The 26,469-nt window shown below is 37.4% G+C and overlaps 1 protein-coding gene and 1 long non-coding RNA gene across 2 annotated transcripts in view; one reads left to right on the top strand and one right to left on the bottom strand.

The window, feature by feature from the left end:
* The window catches only part of FTO (FTO alpha-ketoglutarate dependent dioxygenase), a 222,304-nt gene extending 203,167 nt beyond the window's left edge, over positions 1-19,137 (bottom strand). The window contains exon 1 of the mRNA XM_058813498.1: positions 19,066-19,137. Within this exon, the coding sequence (XP_058669481.1) occupies positions 19,066-19,104 (39 nt within the window). The 5' untranslated portion in view covers positions 19,105-19,137. The remainder of the gene's footprint in view (positions 1-19,065) is intronic.
* Positions 19,138-19,247: 110 nt separating this feature from the next.
* Positions 19,248-25,555, top strand: LOC131563674 (uncharacterized). Its single transcript, XR_009275311.1, has 5 exons — positions 19,248-19,320; positions 22,661-22,733; positions 23,416-23,507; positions 24,285-24,429; positions 25,340-25,555. It is a non-coding gene; the product is annotated as an uncharacterized LOC131563674 (long non-coding RNA).
* The last annotated feature ends 914 nt before the right edge of the window (positions 25,556-26,469 follow it).

Genomic DNA, 26,469 nt, shown 5'->3' with positions numbered 1-26,469 from the left:
GTAAAATACCAGAATGTAAATACTGATGTCTGAAACAAAAAATTCATATTCTCTGACTCAAACAGTGTAACTTCTACATAACATTTACTGGAGATTTTGTTTAAGTGTCTATTTATTCAGAAAAAAAAACCCTACCTTTAATTATGGTTGTTCCATTTTACAGTGCTTTTCATGAAACCAAAGTATATCCTTATTACCTGTAATACAACAACTTTTTCAAAAATAGTATCTTGAAGAGTCAGTTTAGAGAAGCCCTACTAAGTCTGACAAATCAGGCCAAGAAGTTCCTCTTTCATACAATCAAAATTACTCAAAACAGAGGTGGGGGAGAATATTTTCCTCTTAGGCTTACAAAATCAAACCTTTCTACATTGCTTTAAGTCAAAAAAAGCAGATAAAGAGCAAGAGTAGCTAGGAAGCTGCCTGCATTGGGCAAGGCCTGACTTTGCTTACTATACAGGCTGCTATCTTTGCTATTTAATCAGAGCTGCATGTCATATTTATCAGATTGGCGAACTCAGTTAATTCAGTTTAATACATGTGTCTCACATACACTTCTTGCTACTGAGCAAAGAAACCAAATTGTTAGTTTTCCCACCCAGTTCTCCTTATTAGCAGAATACCCCCCATCAAGAATGAACTTGAACAGTTGGCACTCTGACTTATATTAATAAGAAAAATTTCCTCTTGGTTCAAATCCCACCCCCCCAAAAAAGAGCTTTAAGTCCAAACTACTTTATTTATATATTAGATAACAGATTAGGTGCAATCACTTTGCTTAGAATTGACTTTTTTTAAAACCCCCAGATGACTCTAACGGCACATTTAGGAACAAAAATGCACTAGATCTATTTATCACATTCCAATAAAATTTAAATAGTGCAACACATTATTCATCTATCCATATTATAAACTGTTGTGTACATTAAGTGGATAGTATTAGTAACACTAATGTTTCTGTAGGCTATTCATTAAATAAATGGTAGACACAGTAATTCCATCTATTACACATGGAGCTCAATAACAGCTGTAAATGAGAAAATTGCAATAGACATATTGAGTAATAATCAGAACTAAAACGACAACTGTAACAATATATCCATTGTGTAAATGTCCTGATTACAGAAACAGAGACTAATCTGTAATTTTTCATCACTGATAAACACTGGTAACCAGCCAGAATTTAAATTATATTTTATCCCGTTACTAAAACACAAAGTCTACTTGATCTATTAATTTAACCAGATACAAGTATTTTGTTTACTATGATACAGAAATATGTGCAGCATGACATCAAATCACCATACCTGCCTAAAAACTACAGCTAGCAAAATGCACTATACCTTTCCACATGTGTAGATACAAACATGACATACAGAGTTTTGCCAGCATAATGTCATAAAGCTATTCTGCCTTGTCAGTAGAAGTTCTCTAAGGCTTCTTGTTAATATTTACAGGCACCACATAATCCCAGTTTAGAGCCTGCAAGAGCAACTGATCATGTCAGAAAAGAGACTGAGGTAACTTTCTAGCTTGAAAGCTTTGGTGATCCTAGTTAAAAATCCTAAATTTTTACTACTATTCATGGAATAATGCCTAGAAATTACCTATAGAAGCACAAAAGAATCATGTGGCATGCTACAAACACAACTGACTAACACTGTAAGGTTACCCAAGAAAAGTCTGGATCATTACTAAGAATTAATGCAATCAAAGGCCTCATATCTGGGATATGAGCCACCACAACACCTGATGCAAAATTGCTTCAGTCAAACACCTGGCATGATTTTCTGCAAACAGTGCAATTTATTAACAGGAAAAGGCTCAATGTGGCAAACACCAGGGGTTACTAGAGAAAAGGCTCCTTAGGAAAATGCCAGCTTTCTTCTGTTTTCTGCCTCTGTACCAAGAGTCACACAAACTCGCCAGCACGTGATGGACGAGGTTGAGGTGTGGCCCACCTTCCTGACACTGACCAGATGGGGAAGATGCTGCAACTGGCATAAAGCCCAAGGAGAAAGAAATCTGTGGGGACAGATTTCTGGGGAGAGACAAACATATTTGACAAGAGCAAGACAAGAGCTCTGCCCCAGACATCACCCATAGGGATCCTTCATTCCCCTTTGCTTATATTGTCCCTGCATATGCACAGGATGACTGAATTTATTATGCAAGGGAATTAATCACACCACTGGCACTGTCAGGAAGTCACTGAGCTTTTATTATGCATGCAAAGTTCTGCCATTTTGCACACACAGATAGAATTTGGAATTCTCAAAGAATTTCAAAACTAAATTAGAAAGGAGAGATTAGGCTAGAGCCACAATAGTAGAGAAGATTCCACATGCAAAGGAGATTTTCTAAGAATAATAAATCCGTTCTAAGCAGTTCAGACTATTTCAGCCAGGTACCTCTCTACAGGACTCAATGGCCAAGGCCCAGCAGGTACTTATGCATGAGCAGGTCATGTGTTTTTCACAACTATTTGTTTTGATTTTTCTTCATTTTTATTATTTGTAGCTATGCTAACACTCCATGCTTTAAAAAAATCTTCCATTTTTTTCCTCAGTATGAACTCTCCCTCACTACTCCTCACAAAACAAGAATTAGCAGATGCCCAAGTGAAAAGTAACTTGGCTTTAAATAAAATTTGATGTACTTACACTGCTAAACAGCCTCTCTTAAACAGCAAACCACACATGTAAATTCACTCATATATACACTACACAACAGTCACTCATTACATTTCAGTCAAATAAATGCTAGAATATCACACAGGAATCCACTAGATGTCTGGCTTTGTAATTCACTTTTTATTGATTCTCTTTCATTCAGCTCTGTGTTACTTTTCTGCTTATCTAATCTTCCTCCCAAAATATTACCTTGCCTTAGTATTTTATCATCTTTCAGCATGTCTCTCTTTCTTGAGTTATTCTGTTCCTTCATTGCTCATTGCCCACCTTCACTACTGACTTCAATCTCTAATTTTCCTGAAATAGGAATTGAATTAGGAACTGGATTATATCCTGCTCTTTACTTAAATCTCTTGGAATAAAAATATTTACAAGAAAACAATACCAAATCCCCCACTGATTATGAAACAAACAAAAAAGACGATAAATAAATGGGCTTGTTAATGCAAATTTCTAAAAACTCTTTAATCACAAATGCAGATAAAATTATGGGCAGTTAAGTATGAATAAATATTGAATTTTGTAAACAGTAAAAAACTGAAAGATGAAAAGTTCTGTAAAGCAATAAGCTTTTACTTTATAAGTAGCTACTAGCCTTCTGGGATATAATCAGGAACATTCCACAACACTTCATAAATCCAAATTCTCTGGACTGTTCTTTCAGTTTTTAATAGAGATATGAGTTTACAACCTTACCAAAAGATGCAAAAATTAAATTGATATTTCCATGGATAATGTTATATACTTTAAATAGTTTAAAATAACCTTGATTTAATTCATCAGCTCATCATTCTCAAAATTGTTTCAAGCACAAATCCACTTTAAGCAAGCACCTGACACCACAGCATTGCCCCAACTCTAAGGAAACTGGACTTTTGAGGCAAAATTGCTCTTGCTCAAGTACCATTTCAAGAAGTTGAAAAGAATTGTCTGCTTGAAGTCCTTTTTCAGAATGGTCTATCAGTTATCTCCTCTTTCACATGCCTTATAAAAAAATTCTAAATAATCAGGAAAGACAAAGTTAATTATTTATGCTTCAGAAGAATATCATGTCAGAATTTTCAGGATCTAACAAAACACTCTTCACTGACCTGATTTAAATAAGTTAACACTGGTTTTCTAAATTTCATCTTCTATTGACATTAAAACAAATACCAACAGATTTCTACCTTCTTCATGGATACTTAGAGCTTTAGGCCAAAAATACCTTAATGAGCTTGACCTGCAAACAGCCAAAACTAGACCAAAGTTACAGCATTTATGTTTTTTTAAAAAGGCTCCCAGGCCTTTTAAAGAAACTTTCTCAGTTTCCCTTATGAATGTTCATATATGTTTTCACTCATTTTGGGGGCACAGATTTCAGTTTTTAAACAATGCAAAAACCAGTAGCTTTTGGCAACAGGACATTAATTTCCCATCCCTTGAGGTCTCATCCCTCTAACAACAAAACTTTTAAAATTTATTTATGCAAACAAGAGACAAGATTATTATGCAAGGAACTCACACAAGAGACATCTAAATTTCATTGCCATTGTGTGAAACATGAAGAAATGCTGAAACCCATTCTACTCAAATATTGATGAATAGTGCAATAGAAATATTTCCTTTGTCCTTAAGTCCAATTTCTGATTAGCAGGGAGCAAACCTTCCTTTACAGAACTGCATAGAAGTATAATTAAAGCTTAAAGTTCATTTAACAGTTTGAGATGTTCCAGCTCTACAATTTAAATCAACTCTCTATGTTGTATTTCATCACACACAGCAATAGGCAATGACTAACAACAACTTCTAAACGATTTGTTACAAATTATAAATTATCTGGAATGCTACCCAGAAAAGGTATAGAATATGACACCAATTATTTCTAGAATACAAGAAATATTGTTACTTGTATCAACTTAGTCAGTGATTGAACTCTCTAAGCTGCAGAGCCCACTGGCACATCAGAATTTCACGACGTCAAATCGTGTGAAATTCGATGTCAGCATTTTGTGCACCAGAAGGCCCTGGACAAGTGGAGAGCAGGGTTAAATGCAGAGCTTGAACCACAAGTGAGTGTCTGAAGGGGTCAGAAGGAATCTCTAGATATGATACATCCTGTGATACCAAGGGCTCACACAACAAACAATCTCTGCCTTTCTTCATAACCTTGTTTAGTACTGTAAACCAGCTTCTTCTTGCTACCCCTGAGTATATTTTATCAGTAGCTAGAAATGTCAAATACTTCTGTGGTAAACAGAACTATCCTGGCCTTTTTTATTTTTCTACACACCAGTACTAAAAAAGGTGACAATGTAATCTGCCCCAGGCAACTCTATCACCATCCACAGTAGACAGGTCATTTTCCTTTTTATCAAAGAGGAGAGTAGGTCATCACATTTTAGTACATGTTGACACCCCTGCTAGTAAAAAGAGATAAGAATTCAGTGCCCTTAAGGTGCCTTAACCTCTATTTTACCTAATACAGATATTTCACAGCTCTTACATTAAAGCCAGAAGACAGATTTGTTCCCTGAAAGAATGCACTACAAAGGTCTCAACCTTTGTGACAAGCCGATATTTTGTACTGCAGAGGGTAGAGGTGACAACAAAGCACTTCCCTTAAGGTATCTACCTCTCTTTTATTTTGGGTAATAGGATTTATTTTGTTCCTATAACATCATAGAGCATCATGGATGTTTAACCTCTCAAATACACTTGTGTGGCTTTTGAACACCTTTGGAAGTCGAAATAAAAAGCACATGGACACCTCCTGCCATCCTGAGAACCACTTCAGAAGTTTCTTTGCTCGATTAAAACATTTTGCTTTCAGCCGGGATACTCTTAATTCAGAACACAAAACAAAATAATCACACTTAACTGCTGTCATCTTTATTCACTGTGCTTTCACTTTCAAATTCTAATGTCTAAAGAAAGTTAGAAAACACTTCTATAGCGCTCCTTTTATCTTTTAAGGCAATGGGAAAAGACACCATCTCCCAACAGTTAATGAGAACTTACTTTTTATTGCATTTTATGTTAATAAACTGGTTTCTCCATATCCTTTTTATAATAGTGATAAAAAGATCTGCTGAGCAAGAGCAAAAACATTGCCAACTCTTAGTGATGATACAGAGTGGACAGAATTCACAGAAGTATTTCCATTCAGAAAAATATAAAGATATGAACACACAATAAACTGCATAATGATGTCTACTTTCTTCTGCACATGAGTGTAAAATGTTACTTCAAAACAGGAAAAAAAAAAAAAGGCAGCCTCTGGTTAGAAAGGGAATAGATATTCCACACTTCAAGCGAAAAAATAAATTTGTGGTTGAAGATTTTAAACTTTTCTTCCTCATTAACTCAACTACAAAGAGTATTAGTAACTCCCAGCAGAAATTAAACCTTCATTTGTACAGTGAAAGAAATAGTAACGTTTTTCTGAAAAGAAAAATAACATTATTTTAGTTTGAAAATAGTTGGGCCAGTTTTTCTGTTAATTTTGGTAGCTTTTTTTTAACTGTGGAGGCTGAAAAGGAGTTCTGAACTCAGAGACCATATCAACCAACACAATGACTCATTATTTAAATGCTATTTAGTTGCCTAAGGAAATGCAGTTAAATGTTTGCATATTTACACACTTCAAAAATTCAGTCCTTCTTCAGAAAGCATATTATATATATATATATATATATATATATATATATATATATATATATATTACTCCAGAAAGAGGAAACATAAATCAAAACTTGGTAACAGCAACTTCATGGGCAGGATAAGGAATTTAGCAGATAATAGTTTTAACACGCAAAAGCAGACCACTTCATTCACCAAAGAATTTTGCACATTTATGACACAGGTGTACATGTATGTACACAAACAAACACCTGGATGCATGCATTTTATACTCTATTTCAGAGTAGCCACATGTCAACACACTGGCAAAGACTAAAAGAGTTGGGCTACTAAACAGCAACATTTATCTTTAAGAGAAAGAAGACCAAAAAAGGATCTCCATGACACAATCTAGTATTTTAGATCATTGACTCTCAACTGAGGTCTCTCGCAAATGATACTGTGAGCAGAAAAAATAAAATATGGTTCAGAAAATACTCTGAGGGCAAAAATATTATGGAAATAATACTTTTTTGTTTCTAGGCAATCTAACCAATAACCACGACTATGACTCTACTGTTTTTACTTAATTAGCATGATGATGTTTTGAAACTTGAAGGGAAAAAAAAAGTAATTTTATAGCCAGTTTGCAAGATAATGCTACTTTTCTGGTTTGGAAAGAAGTCATTATGGTCATTATGAACAAGCTCTAGTGAATCTCTGGTTTTAAGATGATATTTTCTGATGCAATTTTAATATACCATTTCAATTACAAAGGAACTGATATATTTTGAGAGAAAACAGACAAGTTTCAAATCCAATAAAATAAACTTCAGTTACAGACAGCTGTTGCCCAAGTGAATAGCAAATATTCCACTAAAGTTGGAAATGACACTTCCAAGCAGGAAGTAATTAAACATATTTGGTAATATATGATACAATGCATAAGTGATTTACTTACACACCAAGTGTATATTCACAATCCTCATTTGTTACATTAAGTACGAGGTTTATCCCAAATCTCTTTGAGATTCATCAGAAAATACACAGATATTTGTCTGTTAAATATTTTCTATGTCAAGCATTTATTACTTAGTGAATTTCAGCCTGGCTTCTCATGTTGGATTTTGATGCTCTTTTACGTGCTGTATTCTGTACTTGAGAGAAAAATGACCATTTTATATTGCCTTTGGGTTTTTTATGATAAATTCTATTTTCTCATCAACCCTTTTAGATGGGGGGGAAAAAAAGTACCTGAAATAAACATTTCAGTCATTTTAAGTTTGCACAACTGCTTTACAAATCACACAGCCTGACCTCCTTCTATGATATTACATTACAGCAAGATCCAAAATAACATTCCAGTTTGACAGCTAACCTCAGGCACCACTGGTCTGGTATCTCGCTGCTTATACTGCTGGCTGAAAAGCTGATAGGATACGCAAGACAAGCTGAGAGTTTAACTGGCAGAGCTGTTCAAATCTAAATTGTGCTATTTGAAACTTAGACCACAGGAGACAACAGTTCACTTTTTTACCATGGCAGCAGAATCAACCTCTTGGCCCCGTGAAACTCATATGAATACATTTAGCGCGCTCAAAAAAGATCTCCCTATATTATGATCAAAGCCATATTCAACACGCATTTCTTATGCACATTCGATCGCCCTGTTGACAGTGCTGGAAGTTAAGTACTATGGACTGCTGCACATAGGTTTCAAACCTTGCTGGAGCCCAATGGCAGGCTACTTTTGACAGTGCAATAATGACAAGCACGTTGCAGGCCAATGCCCGTCACTCCCCAACACCGCGGCCTGCTCCGAGCGTTGCGCGGCAACAAAGCGGGCGGTCAAAGGTTAACTTGGAAGGAGACAGCGATGAAGGGCAACTGTCATGCACCACTGAGTACTGTGAGGCAGCAAGGAGTGGTTGTCTTCTCAAGAACATGCAAAACGTTCTCATTCTGTCCAGGCAGACACATATTTGAAGGTCCTAAATGAGACCACTGCCAATTCGCGGAGAGCCAAACTGACAGCATGCCATTCAAACTGTCTCTCTCAAATTTAGCTTTTATTTTTTTTTTCCTTATTTCAAATCACAAATGCATGCAAAGTATAACATTAAACAGAACTCCCAGCAGTTCTTTTAAGCAAGCCACATTTGGCAGGGTAGGAAGAGTGAGGGGAAAGACATCTAAACTTTTTCCCCTCTCATTGTTTAATTCAATTATTTCACAAGAAATTCTTGCATTTTTTTTGTATGCTTGCATTTACTTCCAAAATTACATCTGTTGTAAACCTTGTTCTAAATACTGGTGTTTCTTCCAATATTAAAAAAACAGAGTCTAAAACCTTACAGTTAGGTCTAATACTCAGAATTTTGATTCTGCATTTGTATATTAATATCACAATAGAAGCATATATTAAAGCATGCAAAATAAATACTCTGCATCAGTCTCTAAATATTCTAAGCATTTCTGTTATAAATGGCCCAATAACAGTATATTCTATTTGTTTAAAAGCACTGTTTTGTGTGGAGTTATGACTTGAACAGTGTGATTAACAATGAAATTGCATTATTTGCATAAAACATATACATCTCACTTTTAAACCATTGCCAGTATGTATATTTTTTTACATACATATTTAAATGATGTGATCATGGTCATGTTTGCCTCTATTAACATATAAAAGACTTCAGGAAAAATAGAAATACTTTTTTCTATTAGATAAACAGTGATGTGTCTCATCTTTCATATGAATGAATGCTTGACACTAAATTTAATCAGGCTGACAAAGGATCATATGGGTAAGCTCTCTGTGCCCTTTTCATGAACAGTCCGTCTCTCCTGCACCTACAGGGCCAAACATTGCCCTCTCACAAAGGAGTCAACATGCAAAGTGCTTGTTTCTTTCACTGGGTCACTGGCATCCTCCTGCCTGTGACATTACTGCTCTGACCACCCTCTGTCATGGCACCAGGCCTTTGAAACCCTAATCACAAACTGGGCTCTGCAAACTGAAGAGAAAATGAATCCTCATTATTTATGAGGAATATGTTTGGATCATAAAGCATAAACCCATGTGTTTGTCACATTCACAGACACACAGAGCACAAACTCCTTTAGATGGGCATTACATTGGTATGTTCTATTGCACAAGTCATAATATCAACACTTATCAAATCACAGATAATGACCAACCTACCATCCTGATCACACTGAATTACTTTCAGTTAGCCAGAACCATAAAGTTATAATTCAACTTTTTTGGACTGAATAACAAATTTCAAAGCTTTTCTACATAGGCAAAATGGTCCTAGATAAAGCAGAAATTGTAAATTTGGGGAAGGATCATCAATGTGACAACACCACCTAGTGAACTACATCATGGCAGTAAGTGCCAAAGTAGCCTTTCTTAAATACCTCCAGGGACAGTGACTCCACCACCTCCAACGCCCAATCAATCATTCTTTCTGTGAAGAAATCCCTCAGTAACATAAGGCATTTTTAAAACAATTCAGGGAGGGCTGACCAATATCTACAGTTCATCACAAAACTTTAAGCTATAACACCACTAAGAACTTTGCCATACACTCTCATCAAGCACAGCTTGCTACAGTCAAATAATTACAAGTTTTCTGAAGTACCAGTTCCCACAGTCAGAAAATTTCCTACAAGTTTCAACAATACTGGAGAAAAGCTTATGGAATCTAACTTCAAAATATTAATATCAAGAATGCAAAGAAACAAGAACGCAAAGAAGAAGAAAGCCTTTTTAAAATAATTCCCCATGGCAAGCAAAATAGGCATCCAGGAATATGAGCTTTTCCTAATGCAAGTAAAAGATTTTTGAAGTTTTTTAAAATGGAATACAAGACTGTGAAATAAAAACATTGTCTGTACTCATAATCTGCTTTTATTTCATTCATGCCTATTTAAAAATGCTTTCCATAAACACTTCCTACTGAACCAAGATTGATAGCGTCCATATGAATATATCACGGACTATTTTCCTGGACAGCAGCATCAGAGGCTCAAGAAATGACAGCCAGCACATACCAGATGGTCCCAAGCTTGACAATGCAGAAGCTTTAATGGTTTCTGGTTTAAAGGATGAGGGAACCCTACACAAACCAACAGTTGTTCCTGTAGTTTTCCTCAACTACCACCTTCTGCATGAAGTTTAAAAAGAAACAAACCACCAGTATGGGACCCATTTTGCATTTCACGTGCCAGAGGCGAGAAAGCAGAACACTGAACATCCATAAAAGATAACTGACTACTGAAGTAATCGTCACAGTAAAACATCCAAACCAAAACAGTTTCCCTTCCCCATTACCACAGATGCAGAGAACCACATAACTGATTGAACCCATCTTATTCTAAATAACTGACATGGGAATGGCTGGAAAGTGGGGAACAGAACTGCCTTTTGATCTTACCTCCTGTCAAGTCATTCACATTATACTCAACAAATGCAGTATCTGAAATAACAAATTTAGTAAAAAGTTACTTTTTGGCTCCTACATGGATAGAAGACAGAATTGGATTTTTAACAAGTCCATAATAGCTGCAGTACATGAAAAAAATGTTCTTCTACATTTTAGAAAACATCCAGGCTTACAGAAACAGTTCCAAACTGATTAGAGATTTTGTATAATTTCTGGTGGTTTTATATTATATGCTAAAATATATGGTCTTACATGGTCTCAGAATACACAATAAAATATTTTATTTGAAATTAATCTAATTGGAACACCTTTCCACTTTTTTTTTTTGCAGAAATGTCTTGCAACAGTGATATGTTTGACAAATGTTCATTTTTTTTAAAACAGCTTATTAAGAATTTCTCTTTAGACTGTGACTCTAAGTAACTTTTCCAACTCAGAAAGATGGTCATTTTCCTGATGTTTATGTGTACTGTTTACAATGAAGGCCCCAAAACCAACTTCTCCTACCTGACATCATTAGACTAAATAGTTTGTTCTGGTTTTATTCAGTAACTACATACATACATACATACACATCATAGCTCAGTTCAGTGTTTTACTAACTGCAGTTGTTTGCCATCACATGGTTTAGATATCAGACAATTAAATATTTCCTATAAGCACAAGAGCATCATTACCTGCTGCACTGACATAATTTAAACTAGAAGCAAGCACAGTATACAATCTGAAGATTTTTCCAGATCCTGAGTGCACTTTCAAAATCAGTCAGATTGGGCTTTTAAAGACCTTTAACTGCTTGCAAAAATCCTACCTATTTCCACCAGAGTAAAAAAATCCTACTAAATGTGCATCTGAACATGTATTTTACCAGTTAAAATTATACCAGTTAGAATGATATCTATGTGTATGGGTTTACATGGCAGTAATAGTAGTGTTTTCCAATCCAAAAGTTGCTTAAACTTTTTAGAGATGAAAACCTTTATTTGATCTTTACCTCCTTTCTCCCCCCCCCCATAAACATATACAGGGTGTGTAGAATAATGATCTCTCACTGACAAGATCCAGTGCATGAAATTTCTGCACTCAGAGGACAAAATATCCATGAGATATGGGAGATTTGAAGTAAAATCTTATGCCAGCAAAGAATGGAATCTCTTAATATTATGAGGTGTTCGATTTCAATACAATTTAAAACCTTAGAACAGAATCAACAATGTATTTTAATCAGGTACCTTTTCAAGTATTCACTGCATGAAGTACCAGTTGCCTGAGGGTTATGACATAATACTAAAAACTTTATAATCATTCATTGATTTAGTTTTGAGCATAGTATATCATTTGAATCCAATGGGAACATAAAGAGCTATTTGTGAGGTCAACCACAGTACAGACAGAGGCTGACATGATATCGATGGCAAGGTGGAAAGAAATTGCCAAATACAGCAGATCAATACCTCGTTTCACTGTTACACCCTTCTGCAGACATAAAATATCTATCTTTACAGCTATGAAAATAATAATAATGAAAGTGGGAGATAAATGCTCCCCTCAAGGTAAACTATTTGATTAGCTGAGGGCAAAGGTGACAAGAGCAGTTACACTAAAGTAACTTTAGAGTCTTAAATAAAAATGGTGGGAAGAGCAGCAGATAAAAGGGCAAAATGAAGCTGAGCAAGTTCTAAAAGATAAAGATGTAACTCTTTTGGAAATTGGAGTAGCATGTATACAAAGGCAAAAAACTGCTAAGCTAAATAACGTAGAGCAGAGTTTCTTCCCATAATCAGACTCCAGTAAATAATCACAAGTGTTTTGAAATTACAGCACTATAATTTTCTATCCAGAAGGTTTCAAATATATACTTAATCTGGGCCATACTTTAAATGCCAATAAATGCTCATAACCATGTTTTGCACTTCACTAGAGAACCTAACAGAATACAGTAAAACACTACAGTGCTTTTCAGCCTTGCCTGGAGGAAAGAGGATCATCTGATATTTTGGATGCTCTTGGTCATTACAGGTAATTAAATAATTTAAGAAACTGATAAATTATTAAAAGCATGACAGCCCAACCCTGCTTTGGCTGAAGGCTGCATAAGTTTGATCACCAACTGCAAGGGAAGGGAAACAAGCTTTAGGCAATCACTGTTTGACCTGTCTAAGCTTCACTAACCTGGGTCAGCTGAAACTGAATCTTCTCTGATGTAAAAGAAAAAAAGTATGGTAATTATTCATCAAATGTTTTCAAAATCTAAAAATAAAATTGGAAGTAGGCCCTGTACTGCACCTCCAGTAGAGATGCTTCACTAGAGCTTTATTTAAAAAATGCTAATTTCCACCTGAAACTTCTAAGATTATAAACTCAGTTCAGAACCAGAACACTAAAGGGTCTGGGTGGCTACCCAGCTTTCTGAAACTGAATCATCTGCAAACAAGCTTCTCAAGATTTCTCTTCAGAAAGATATCAATTCAAAGCCCAAAATTCAATTCACATGAAGTGTTCTTTTTCTACAGAAAACAGGAAGGATTTTCAAAACCTACTTTTCCTCATTTCTGCAGGCAAATTTAATTTTCCTGAATGCTATAGAAATATTTGAAAAATAATGTAAAGAACTATCACCACCTTTTTACAAATTCATGTCTAACACTGGATTTTTAATGACTGTTTTCTTTGTCTCAGTGTTGCTGAGAACATACTGATGTTTAATAACAGTCTAGGCTTGATACTAGAGGAAAGAGGCTGCTCACCAGGGAAAGTGGAATTTAGCAAGAACCATATACTGTCTTCATATTCTTCCTTAGAACAGAGGGGGAAATGTAGTGTTCTGAGGCAGACAAAGAATCCAAATTCCTCTAAAGATATTGATACTCCAATACCTTTTAGGAACTGTGAAGTCTCTCCAAATAATACAAGTTTAATTGGTTATAGTGAAGAAATAAAGCAGAGGGGTAATTAGATAGATAAAAATACTGCTTTAGCAGGGCAAAAATCTGGTTTAGACAACAACAAAAATTTTCTAAAATGCATGGCCTATCAATGTCTAAAATAACCAGTGGGGCAGCTTGCTCCACTTCTAGGATGTTCCTTGCCCACCATGAGCTGGCAGGACACCCACAGCAGTGAGCCCAGGGAAAGGTCAGGGTTTATGGAACCATCTCCAACACTCAGGTCCCACAGGGTGTCCTGCACTGGGAACAGCCACTGCACTAAGGCTGGGAGAGTTAGAGATGTGAACTTCCATTTCAAACATACAAAACTGTGACAAAACAGAAAAAAGAGAGGAAAAAATTAAAAAAAAAATATGACGCCTTCCCATATTCAGAACTGGGACATGCACAGCTCACCATACAACTGTCTCATGTAGTGGACCACCAGGACAGAAGTGAACTGAAGACCTTCAGACCCCTGGCACTGAACTTCCCTTTCACTGCTCCCATCCACAAGAGCCTCCCAGGCCACCAGCCACATCCCCCATCCATTTGCGTTTTGAGCAGCCATTCTCCTCACATCCTTAGCTCCAAGATCTTTGTAGATTTCAATATGTGAAGTATAGATCTGTGCTTATTTACAGCAAAAAACAAGTGACTGAATGTAAAACAACGTTTAATAAATCTGCAGAGCCTAAAGTACCAATATAATTCCGAGCAGGAAGATAGACATGCACTCCTTAATTAAGTGGGTGATGTTCTAGTTAAAACAAAAAGACAACCCTGGGCCATAGCTGAGATTAAGCACATTCTCTTGCAAAGGAAGCTCTGACTATTATCGATGTAAAGGCTTTAAATCACAAAAAATAAACCATCTAATAGTCTGTATTCAATAGTAAGTAGAAAGTCAGGACACAGACTGATTTGGATTAACACATTTTCAGTTATAACAAGTAATTTTACAGAGGATTAGTATCTTGATGGTCTGATCAATACTAGGCACTGCTGCTATTACAGATGAAGAGAAAATTACCCCTCCAGTAATAAAGTGTGTGTCTCGGTTCTCCTTCATTTGCTGAGTCCATTACTGTAATGGTTCCAGCATTAGCAGCTGAGGCAATTTAAACAGCAGGAATGTGATGAATTTAAAAGCGAGAAGCATTTGCCACTCATTCTTTCTTGTATTTTATTCTGCATATGCAAGGCTTCTACCTGACTGTTTCCAATATACAAATCATGTGTTATGTGGCTATCAACGCTATTTCTTAATTATTGTCCCATTAATAATGGGAAGGTCCAATAATGTGATTACCACAAAAATTGCTACTGGCATATTGGTTGCTGATTCTGCTAAAACTTGCACACCATCTACCTAAGCAGAAATATGACATGACAAGAAGGTTATTTAACTGCATCTAAGCTGTTTCATTAATTTTCCTAAATACAATTTCTAAAAGAATCTAATCTGTCAATTAGAAAATTTTGTTTTCTTTGGTTCTTTTTAATAATAGTTTTTATCTAAAGAGGTAGAACAATCACCAGAAACAATAAATCATTGTAATATTAGAACAAACCATGGTAACAATGGTTAAAGTTTTTAAATTTCATTGTATGGTATGGGCACCATCATTCAGCTTTAATTCTAAAACCAAACCTTAATCATTCTTTGAAGTGCTTTGAGAATACTTGTCTAATTTTCCTTGAGCATTAATATGTTGAAGCAACTTGTTTTACCTTGTAAAGATGTATTATTTTGCATGCAGCAAAAATGAGGATTATGCAGGAAATAAGACCTTCAATGATATCTCAGCCAAAACTCAGTATATTCCCTTTTTCTCCTTGTAAATAAAATACATACAAAGCTTTGTCTTATTTAAAGCTTTATATTTCCTAGCCACTTTGTCCAACATGTCTCACAAATGTGATACTGCATATGAATATCTTTGTAAAAGCCCTTGTGAATATTCAGATATGTGCACATTGATGCATTTATTATTTGTACAGCAATAAATTTATTGGACTGGGGTCCCAGCTGTGCTTGGAGCTGTACAAACACAACAGTAGTGTCTGTGGAATACATTCTCTGCAGTCAGTGTTCACAGTAATGTAAATTAGCATAAACAGCTACATAAGGTAATTGTGAACTGGCTTTAGTGGTTTATTCCAAAGAACCATCAAGGCAATACCTTTAAAAGAAAAAAATACTCCACACTAGCTGAATATTCTCTCTTTCACCTATAATGGCACCTGGTAATGGGTGTTAACATGCAAGAGTGGTAGAGGAAGCATATACAGGAAATAACCAGAACTTGCCCCTCTCATACTGAAACTTACTTTAAAAAATCCATTTTGAATAAATAAGTCACAAGAACATTAAGTCTTACATTAAATAATGACTTTTTAAACTCATCAATCCAGATAATAAACATTCTAAAAGCAAAAAGCTTTCTTCCCAAGCCTAAAGGAGCAAATTGCCTACTTAGATCACCAAATAGGAAGTTCGTTTGGTTTCACTTTGCACCTTTCACATTTGTACATTTCTACACCCAGTGAAAGAGAGGTGACCAACTCTGACCAACAGTGTAAAGAAAAAAGACTCAAAATAACTATAAACTGTATTAATTAAGGTGGAATTCTAAGCTAAAACAAACAAGCATGAACAACTGTTTCATAAAAATGCCTTTTCAGCTAATGAGCAACATCTACTCTAACAGTTCTGGTTTTATGCACAGAAGTAATATTTGCTATGGGGAAGACCAGAGTAGCTGATGGCTTGCAACAGCTCCAAAGCTATATTTAGAAACTTCAGAGTAGTTGTGTTTTGCTGTCCACTTAAGACTCAGAGAAATATTCTACAGGACATTAGCATGCCCCATGTGGTGTTTAGAACAGATGAGTAGTTGACTTCTGGCTATGGTTTTCCTACTTTTTTTCAGATCCTCTTACCAAGAAAGAGTTTGCATCCTCCTCCTCTTGTCTTGGAACACCACATACTAGCACAAACAATTTCATTTCTGCTACACATTTAATCTTACTCAACCCAACTGAGTGATCTGCAAAGTGGAAATTGCTGTATGACAGCACTTCACTCTACAGAACTTCTACCACATGTATTTGGAACAGAAATGTTCTTCTATAACAGCATAAATCAAAACTTGCTATATATACAAGAAAATTTGAGCCAGAGAAAAGTTTATCACATATAAGAAAGATACTACATAATTACAAAGCAAAAACCAATCAGTGGGATTCTGACAGACAGCATTTAACTGTACACAATTACAGCAAAACAAGAACTTTTATTCAGAATTTAATTCTGGAAAACAAGAGACTTTGCCAGAAGACACATAATCCAAACCAGCTTCTTTACCCAACCACTTCCCTCTCAGTAGTAGGCCTCATAAATCTTAGTCTCCAGAAGAGGTTGGGTTAACCTCACTAATATTTGGTTCGCTAAAAAATATTTTAATCAGTACCTAAATGGAAGTCTTGGCAGAACTGCCTTAATAAAGACACTGTTCCTTTGTCTTCAGCATTTCTCAGGTGATCAACATAAGCTAGGAATGGCTAAACCAAGGACTGAAGGGTGACTTGACACATTGCCAGGAGCCCAGAGATTACATCTCCAATTAAGTTGTAGAAAACAATCAGTATGAAGATGCTTCCGTGGGGAAAAAACCCACTTCCTTCTAGCATATCCCCTCCTTTTCTCATTGCTGCTTTCTCCTTTGGCAGCCTTTATTCTAAGACATTCTACAGGCTCATTTTGCTTCACTTTCAATAAACTAAGTTTCTCTCAAGTAGTACCCAGCTTACCACATCCCTCTAAGGCCTTCTGTAAGTATTGACACCTTTAAACTCTCTGTAAGAATCTTTTCTCTTTCATCCTTCTCTGTCTGTGCACCCACAACATTCGGTTGTGTCTTTAGCAGTACTCTTGCACTTGACCTCAAGTTTTTCTCATGCATTGTTCTTGACAGCTCTTCAAGTGCCATTCCCCCTAGAGCTTTTCCCATTGAAGCTCACAGCACCATCTTTATACCCCTCACAGGTATCCCTGAGCTATTATCTTATCAAGGGCCATGCAAACGATTCCCACATACATTCAAGAAGACCCATTGACAAGACAAAGGCCCTTGGATGGACAGCACAAACGTACAGGCTAAAAGAATTATGGGTTGAGGTTTTTTCTGCAACGTATTGGATGGGACATCTGCATATGTTTTGACATACATGGAAAGGGTGAGAACACAAATGTAACACTGAAATTGCTATCCCTCAGCAACTTGGGATAGCAGAAAGACAAATTACAAAAGGACGAGGTAGTCTTTAAAGAGTTGTTATGAAACTTACTAGGGCAAAGAGGCCCTAAAGTTTTCTAGTAAAATACTTAGTTGGAAACTTACATCAGACCTTTTCCCTGGCTTTGCAGGGAATTGTATATTTAACGCTGCTTAGTAAATTAACAGCGATACCAAAATCAGCACGGTCTCTGTTCAGGTGTATGAGATTAGCATTTTCAAAGGCATTTTCTAAATTTATATGGAATTAGCCTTCCTTTCACTAACACCTCTAATATCGGTACCGTGTTTCCAAACAAGTCACTTACTGGTTCTCAGTACTACTGTATGTAAACAAAATCAACACAAGTACAACAACCATTAACAGCTGAAGTAAAATATTGTACAATGTAGTAAAACAGGCCTTTCAAAGACACCTGAAACAGCAAACATTCAGCACTCCTGTTTGCTTCCACAGACAGTGAAATAGCATCTTCAGTGGAAGCGTGGAACAGCATTGCATCTAAACATGTGAGCAAGAAAAGAAACATTATAAAGCTCGGGCGGCATAAGAGACTTAAAAATATTTATTTAGGTCAGGCTTAGTGTAGAGTACTTTTAGATTTAAGAATGAGGCGCAGTTACACAGTGCATCATCTCACTGTGAATGCTTCGACAAACACAAACACACACTCCATCATTTTCGTCATATACCACAGAACTCTCTTTTAAACTGAAATATCGTGCCCAGCTGGCACACGCCTTTACCACTAGCTCCTGTTAACGCTGTACGAGGTGCCCCCCATTCAGGGGAGGGGGATCGGGCATTTCATTTCCAGCTCGAGCAGAGCCCGCAGCCCGGGCAGCCCGGCGGAGCCCCGGGGCGGTGCTGGGCACACGCGGCCGTGCGGAGCTCACCCCGGGGCCGGGGCTCCCTCCTTCTCACAATGAACTTCACGGCGGCCTCGCAGTCCCCTCGCTCGGGGCTCCAGCACTGGAGCTACCGGAGCCCCGGCGACTCTGCCCCGCACAGCCCCACGAGCGGCGGAGAGAGCTGGCCACGGGCACACACGCTGCTCGGGGCTGCGGGGAGCAGGAAGCAAACGGAAGGTACCTTCAGCTCTTTCTCCCGCTCCCCTGCTCTCCTCTTCATGGTGCCGCCTTAGCCGTCCACCCAAAGCGGAGCGGCACCGCGGGAGCCCCGCGCAGCTCCGCCGGTAGGGCCGGACCGCAGCTCCGCGGGCAGTGCGCGGCTCCGCCCCGAACTTCAAGTCCCGGCAGGCCCAGGGCGGCCCGGAAGGGGAAGGGCCCGGTTGGCGGCGGCGGCCGCTGCTAACGGAGCGCTCAGGAGCCCGGGCTGGCGGGGGCTGTGAGTACGGGGGGAGCTTCTCCTCCTCCGGGCACGGAGCGGGGCGCTGGAGCTGCCCGCGGCTGTGGCGCCGCGGTTCTGCCTGTGCCTGTGGCTGTGGCGTCCTGCAGCGGGCGTTCCCAGCGGGGCTGGCGGGACCCGCGGGGCTGCGGGCGGCGGTTCCGGAGCCGAGCGGCTCCTCCTCGCTCGGTGCCCGGGGGAAGAGGCCGGAGCCTCAGCGTTTGGTTCAGAGGAGCCCTGTAGGCCTGTGTTTGTACCGGGAAGGGCTGGTTTGAAGCGGGAGCTGGGCTCCTGTGCCCTCGGGCGCTGTAGGCGTTCCTCCAGGAGGCGAGCGCTGCCTTCCCTGCCCTTCCGGCCCCGCCAGGCACCGCCGCAGCTGGCGCGGCTCAGTCAAAACTGGGAAGCTTTGTACAGTATGTGGAAGGCAAGACACGATTGTTTGGATTTTTCTGTGTTGAAGTAGGACTCACGGGTCTGAGAGATGTTTCTTCCCTTAGGTTGTTGTGATCCCATTTCCTAACATCTTCCATATCGTTTTTTCCCTGTCCGTTTCCCAAAACACACAGCACTGCAACACATGATATTTGAAAGATGATATGTGTGTGTATTTGTACCAGATAATAAATGAGATTATTCTGGGTTACAAGACCAATAAAGTGCAAGCATGTATAGTTTAAGGACTCAATAGAAAGAGAACATAGGCTGGAAATACATTATGATAAGCTAAGATAGGTGGGTGGTCCCTCCCACCTCCTTTTTTAAATTCCCTCTACCAGGGAAGTGGGATTTTGTAACAAAAGTATCATCTTGGCCATGTGTGACGCTCAAATTCAAAAACCATGTTGAAACAATTAAGTTGTAGTTCTTCTGCTTTCACTAGAAACCCCCTCACTGCAAGTCACCTATATCCCCATTGACTTAGAACTTTCAAAAGATTAAGTAATTCCTGCTCAGTTTTGGTACCTTTGAATGATGTTGGTACAAAAGTACACTTCTGTGAGTTGTATAGGAATCTGGACCTAAAGCATGAGCTTTGATAAGTATTAATTTTAATAGTATCAGACTTGTATAACAGTGCAAAGTTGTGTGCAGTTCTTTGTTGTAAATTTTCAGATGCAGGTAGTGATAGAACCACTTTTGTAGGTAGTGAAGTGTGTAAGAGAGTTACAGTTTCTTTAACTTTAGTAGTTACATTGAAAATTCTTGCTTATACCTCACCTGAAGTTCTTACAGGTTAATCCCAGAGATATGGGGAATATTCCTCTCTTTGTACACTGAGCTCTCTAGTTTTGAGAAACAATCTGTGCTGAAGTGATTGTAGGGTATCCTTTCTTGGAAATAAAGCCTGGTTTAAGCTTTTAAGGTTGAGGATGGCATGTGGATCTGTCCAGATGCAAATACAAATTTATATCTCTCTCACTTTGTTATGCTTTCTTTGAGGAAATGCTGCACTTTTAAGTGCCATAACTTTTGTAGCAATGTTGCAGTGCAGTTTTGTCAGATGTAATCACTTTGGAAATGCTTTCAAAAGTAATACACAATGCCATGGAGAAATTTCATATGCTTTTAGAAATAACACTGTAACTGGTCTGCAAGGAAAAGTAATTTTGTTTAAGTGGTTGTGATTGACACTCAGATAATATTCAAAGAGGAGCTGTAACATATGTAACACATGCTTTGATGTTTGAAGTGTCCTCTCTCAAAGCAGCAGCATAACTGGTGGTTATTAGTGATTATTAAAGACATGGGTATGTTACTAATCAGGCAACTAAGTTGCCAAGCCAAATTCTAAATCTGTAATTATATTTGGTCTCCTTAAAACGAGGAGACATGTTTGTACTATTTCTGTCTAAAACCACTGTATCTGATAAAACCAATTAATATGGTTGGTTTTTTTCTTTTTCTTTTTCTGTGGCCCATGACAGAAAAGATAGCTGAATGCTTAGTTTCTGACACTTTGTAATGGAAATGAAACAATTCTTCTTCTTCCTTTTGAAAATTTGACCTTCTAAGTTTTCAGGACAGTTTAGATTTGAAGTTGCTTTATTTTGTCACTTCAAATCATGTCATGTTGCCAGTTAAAATTGGCTTTGTGTGCATCTCTGCTGTGTTAGTTTGCTTACAGCTCAAGTATTTCTGTGGTTTTGCTGCAGCCAGTAATGGATTACTACTGACAAAAGTTGTTTGTTTATTTGAGTGACAAGCATGTGTTGTTTTGACTCTGGTTTTAAGTGAGTAGGTTTCTCTCATACTGAAGATAACAGGCAGGTATCTGTAGTAAAGTTTCTTCAGCAAACAGTGAAAGCCAGTAATGTTTGTCCATGCCTGTTACTGTTCTGGAGTTTTTGAAGCCTGATTTTGATAGATCACAAACATTGTGGAGTCATGCTGATAAAATACTTGTTTAGCTCTTGAGGCCCAAAAAAGCCTCTGTCATTTTTAATTTGTGAAAGGAAGGACAACCACATTCTAGAAAAATGTACAGTGGTACCTTCTCTTTGCTACCATCATGAACCAAATTCAGCTGATCCTCTGGAGGTAAAATGTCTGTTTCCCTTTGATCTCAGTTGCTGTAGCCATACTGGTACAGAGACATAAAATAGTAACCACAATAACGAACCTAGACCTGAGTGAAGCCAATGATGGCAGATAGAGCTAATTTAACAAATTACAAAGAAGTTTGGAGGATTTTGTAAGAGCAAAAAGCACCAAGGATGCTGAGGAACTGGATTCCAGTGGATATGTGTTTGCATTGCCAATTGTGCCATTGGCTGAGTGGTGTGGACATCAACATCCCAGAGCAGTGTTCTCTGTCACTGCCAACATTGAAACTGCAACCATATTGCAAGTCTACAACTGTAGATCAGTTCACTTCTATGGTCATGATAAGGAAACATTTGTTCCACATGGAAGAAAAATGTGTTCCTGTTTATTCATAAACAGTGAAGTCTGGAAATAATATTTTATCATAAATTTTAGTGATGAAAAAACCAGAAGATTAAAAGCAAGACTGACTTGTTGGAAACTAAATTTCCATTAATCCCTTTTGTTTCTTTAGAACAAAGCCATAAGGAGAGTTATTTATGATGGAAGAAAAAGCTTAGGCAGCACTTTTGATTATGATTGAATTAACAGATATTTCATGGGCTGTCTGTTGATTGTACCATGTTGCTTCTGCCCTCTGATGCAAGTCTCTAGTAGCATCACTGTTAATTTCCCAGTGCTTTCCTAGATGGTTCTGGATTGACTGAAGATTTATATCACCTGAGGAGTGTAACAGTGGTTTTGGGGATAAGACTGTCAAAAGGACTTCATGTCTCTCTTTTTCCTGTTGTTTCAGCATTGTTTGACTCAGTGACCAACATGTAATTTTCTGCACCAGAAGACAAGAAGGAAACAGCAGTTGTTAAGAAGTATGTTCATATATTACACCAAAACAAATGTAGTACTTTTTCACATTAATACTTTCCTAATCTCACTTTGTCATGTAGCTAAGCTTTCTGTTGCTGCAAGATAGAATCATGTTCAGATTTATGAGAATCATTCATAGGAGACTTTCTGTCTTAAAAAGTAACTTCTTATATGACAGTGATTGAAAGAAGACAGGGAGAATGCCAGACAACACTGGAATGCCTTCATGACCCCCAGCACCTGTTTCAAAGAGTTCCATTCAAAGCATGGAAGATGGCATTACTCATCTACCATTCAATGCCTTAAGCTTTTACCTCTCTTAATTTTAAAAAACCCAACTAAACAAAAAACCACAGGTCCCCTTCTCACATCTACTTGGAAATATGGCCTTAGCCCAAAGATTCCTGAAAACAACAGAGCTAGAACTTAAAAAACTATTTGTACATATATTAAATAGAATTGGAGCTATTGCTCAACAAAGGTGTATCTTTTGAATGGATTGAAACTGGCATAAAATTGAGAACTTCAGAGTTTAGATTGCAGTCTAGCTGAAATACTATTCAGAAGTCTGTCATTTCAGTGAATCTGCCATAACTTTTGCCTTCATTTCATATGGTGTATTGTTCTAGTCTCAGTTTAAATAACAGATGAAGAGGAATTTCATTTGAATTTTGTTATCCCTAGATAAGCCATGCCTGCTGCAGCTGATGTAACTGTGGGGGACCTGCCTGTGAGACATACAGGTCTAACTCCAGCTGGAACTGAAGGATTACAAGGTTTGTACCAGCTGCTATTTATTACAGCTACAGACTTTGATCAGTGGCTTCTTTAGTTTCTTTCTAAAAATGTTTCTGATGTTGCCACTCACAAAATTAAGTTCAAATACCATTCAAAATCTGGGTTAAATTGTGAAAGATGCTGTGACCCATTCTATGTTCAAGTTGCTTGTTATAAGAGGGGAGTTGCTGTGAGATGGTAAAAACTGAAAATGTCATTGAGCTGTAACATTCATACTTCCAGAAGAAAAGAGGATTTTTTTGCTGAACCAAGGACAAGGCCAGATCAATTTCACAAAATGGGAACCAAAAGTATTATGCAATTCTGCTATGTCACTCAGCTGCTATTAGAATGGAACAACTGGGCTCAGTCTTGTATCTGAGTAAATTTACAGAATTATGAGTTATTATTTTCAAGCTTCAAGATACTATGTTTACTTTGGAACAGATTAGAAAAAATCCCTTAGGTAATCCTTATTTTGAGATAGCATATTTGGCAGAACCTGGTTACTTGGTAAACAGTTACCTTTGTGTTGTCTAGTATGAAAACAGGTTGCTGTATAATTTTAATTGCTTTTTTTAATCTGTAAGAGGAAGGAAAAAGGAAGTGATTAAAATTACTCTAAATCCAAAAAAATTAACAGACTCATACAAGTGTAAAATATAAAATTACTTGAAAAGTTGGGAGGGACTCAGTATTTCATAATGAGTTTTGACTTTGAGCTACATGTTGTTGAATGTATTGAAGGTAATTTAAAGTTGTCTTGGTTTGCGTAGAATCATGAACTGCACAGAATATGAAAGCTCAATGAGCCAGGTAACAAACCAGTCAAGAAGAACTGGAGGACAGGTTTCTTCATGTACATGATGATCACATCTTACTCCAGCAGCGTAAAAATGAGCAAGAGGAAAAAACTAAAAGGTATGAAGGTTAATACTTTTATTTTAGCTTACAGTAATATTTTTGTCCTTTAAAACATCAACAGATTAAAAATGCTGATTTCTCTCAGAGCACTTTTTAAGCAGTAGCAAAAATTCCTCTTTGGAATGAATTTTTAATTTCTGGTTATGTCTGTATGTATGTCTTTGTGGTGGACTGTATTAGATCTCCCTGCACTGAGCTACAGTGCTGTCTGTCACTTTGGAGCTGGTACCTTGTGCTCAGAGCTGTGCTGTTAGAGTGTTCTGGGAGCTGTAGAAGAGGCTATGGAAGCCTAATGATTCATCAGGAATTTCATTCTAGAATCAAAATTGTCTGTACAGTGAGATTCCATCCCTGTTATTAAACTCAGTGCTGTGCTAGCAAACCAGTATGGGCTCAGCAGAAGTGTTCATGGTACTACTGCCTTGCAGGAGGGCTGATTAATTCAAAAGCACTGTGACTGTGCTCACATTGTGCTGTACTTAATAAAGTCATGCTGCATTCAAACAAGGTGTCAGAAACTAAAAGATTCACAAAAGGGCATCTGAAAATATTGCTTCTGTAGATGGGACTATTTCATAATTTTTTTAAGTCCAAGGAATTCTTTCCTTCTGACTCAGTATTCAGTGAATCAGGAACAGATTGACCAGCATGACATGACTTCCATCTTTTCTGTCAGGCTGTTGTCAAATCCAAGATGGTGGAACAAATGAATTGTTTGCTTATTCCAAAGGGATTTCCTGTGTTTCTGTTGGATGCCTTACCAAATGCACTCATCATCCACTCAGGTAGCATTACACAGAATGTTCAAATTGGAGTACCTGAATTAATGCTTTATGCCACAGAAAATAAAAAATACAGTGTTTGCTAGAGAAAAAACTTAACTCCTCAAGTTGAATTTCTTTTCCAGCATTCCTTGCCAAAACCCTTTTAACTAGAAGTTTGGAATGAATTTGCAGTAGAAGAACATTGAAAAAACTCCATGTAAACAAAAAACCTGCTTACAGGCAAGTAACATTCTGTGACATCCTGAAGTTATTAGGGATTTTTTTTTGTTTCACTTTTGTTCTTTTAAGTAGAAGCTTCTGTCCACAAGTATACAAAAAATAAAACAAGTCCTTTTAAACAAATGAAGTGTGTCCTTATTTTCAGTTTTCTTTCTGGGCCTTCAAAAATAGATTTCCTGTAAACTAGATACAGGTCTCAAAGATGTGCAACCAACTTTGTAAAGTCTTGAACTTGTCTCTCTCATCAAAGCCACCTTTTCTTTCTTTATATGCCAAGTTTTTTGCATTCACTTCTGGGTATGTTTTCTGTTTATGCATGTTACATCACCCCCACGTGCCCTCACTGCCTTTTGTTCTAGCTTACCAATGTTTATCAGAACCAAGGGAAATCAAAGGTACAACCTTTCAGATACCTAAAGTAAAATTTGTATCCTTCTAAAGACAGATGACAGCCATAACCTCTGTATCTAATTATATTCGGCAGCTAACTGTTCCTTCTCCAAAGCACACTGGAAATATTTGCCATGTAGTATGGTAATGAGAACTATTGAGTTGTTTTTTTTCCGGAGTACCTTCTTAAATATCTCCACCTATATATTTCAGCCACTTTCGACATGGAATATATATTTAAATCCCAAAATACTAGAAATTGTATATAATTGGAATGTTGCATATTATTAGCATTCTTTCAATAGCTGAATGTTCTGTGGAATTGGAGCCTTTATAGTTTGCCCCACCACATATCAAATCTGTAACTTTACTTAACAGCATGCAGAGGTTCCTATATAAGGTCATGCGTTAAAAATTACATTTAAGCACCATATGGAGTAAATATGTGTCCTCCCTTTGCTAACCTTAAATGATAAGCCTTAGGAAACTGTTATTTGTCAGTGCTATAAAGCAGATTGCTGCACAGTGGTTTCAATTATCTTCAAAGAGTTCTTCACAGGCAGTAATAGTTATATCAAAACCTGAAATTTATTATTCAGGTTCTATGCTGAAGTCTTCACAGTGATTATGTTCCTTTCAACAG

This window comes from Ammospiza caudacuta, chromosome 13 (assembly GCF_027887145.1).
Source record: "Ammospiza caudacuta isolate bAmmCau1 chromosome 13, bAmmCau1.pri, whole genome shotgun sequence".
NCBI classification, from domain to species: Eukaryota; Metazoa; Chordata; class Aves; order Passeriformes; family Passerellidae; genus Ammospiza; species Ammospiza caudacuta.
The sequence above is the reverse complement of the archived record's forward strand: the minus strand, read 5'-3'. Positions and strand labels throughout refer to the sequence as shown.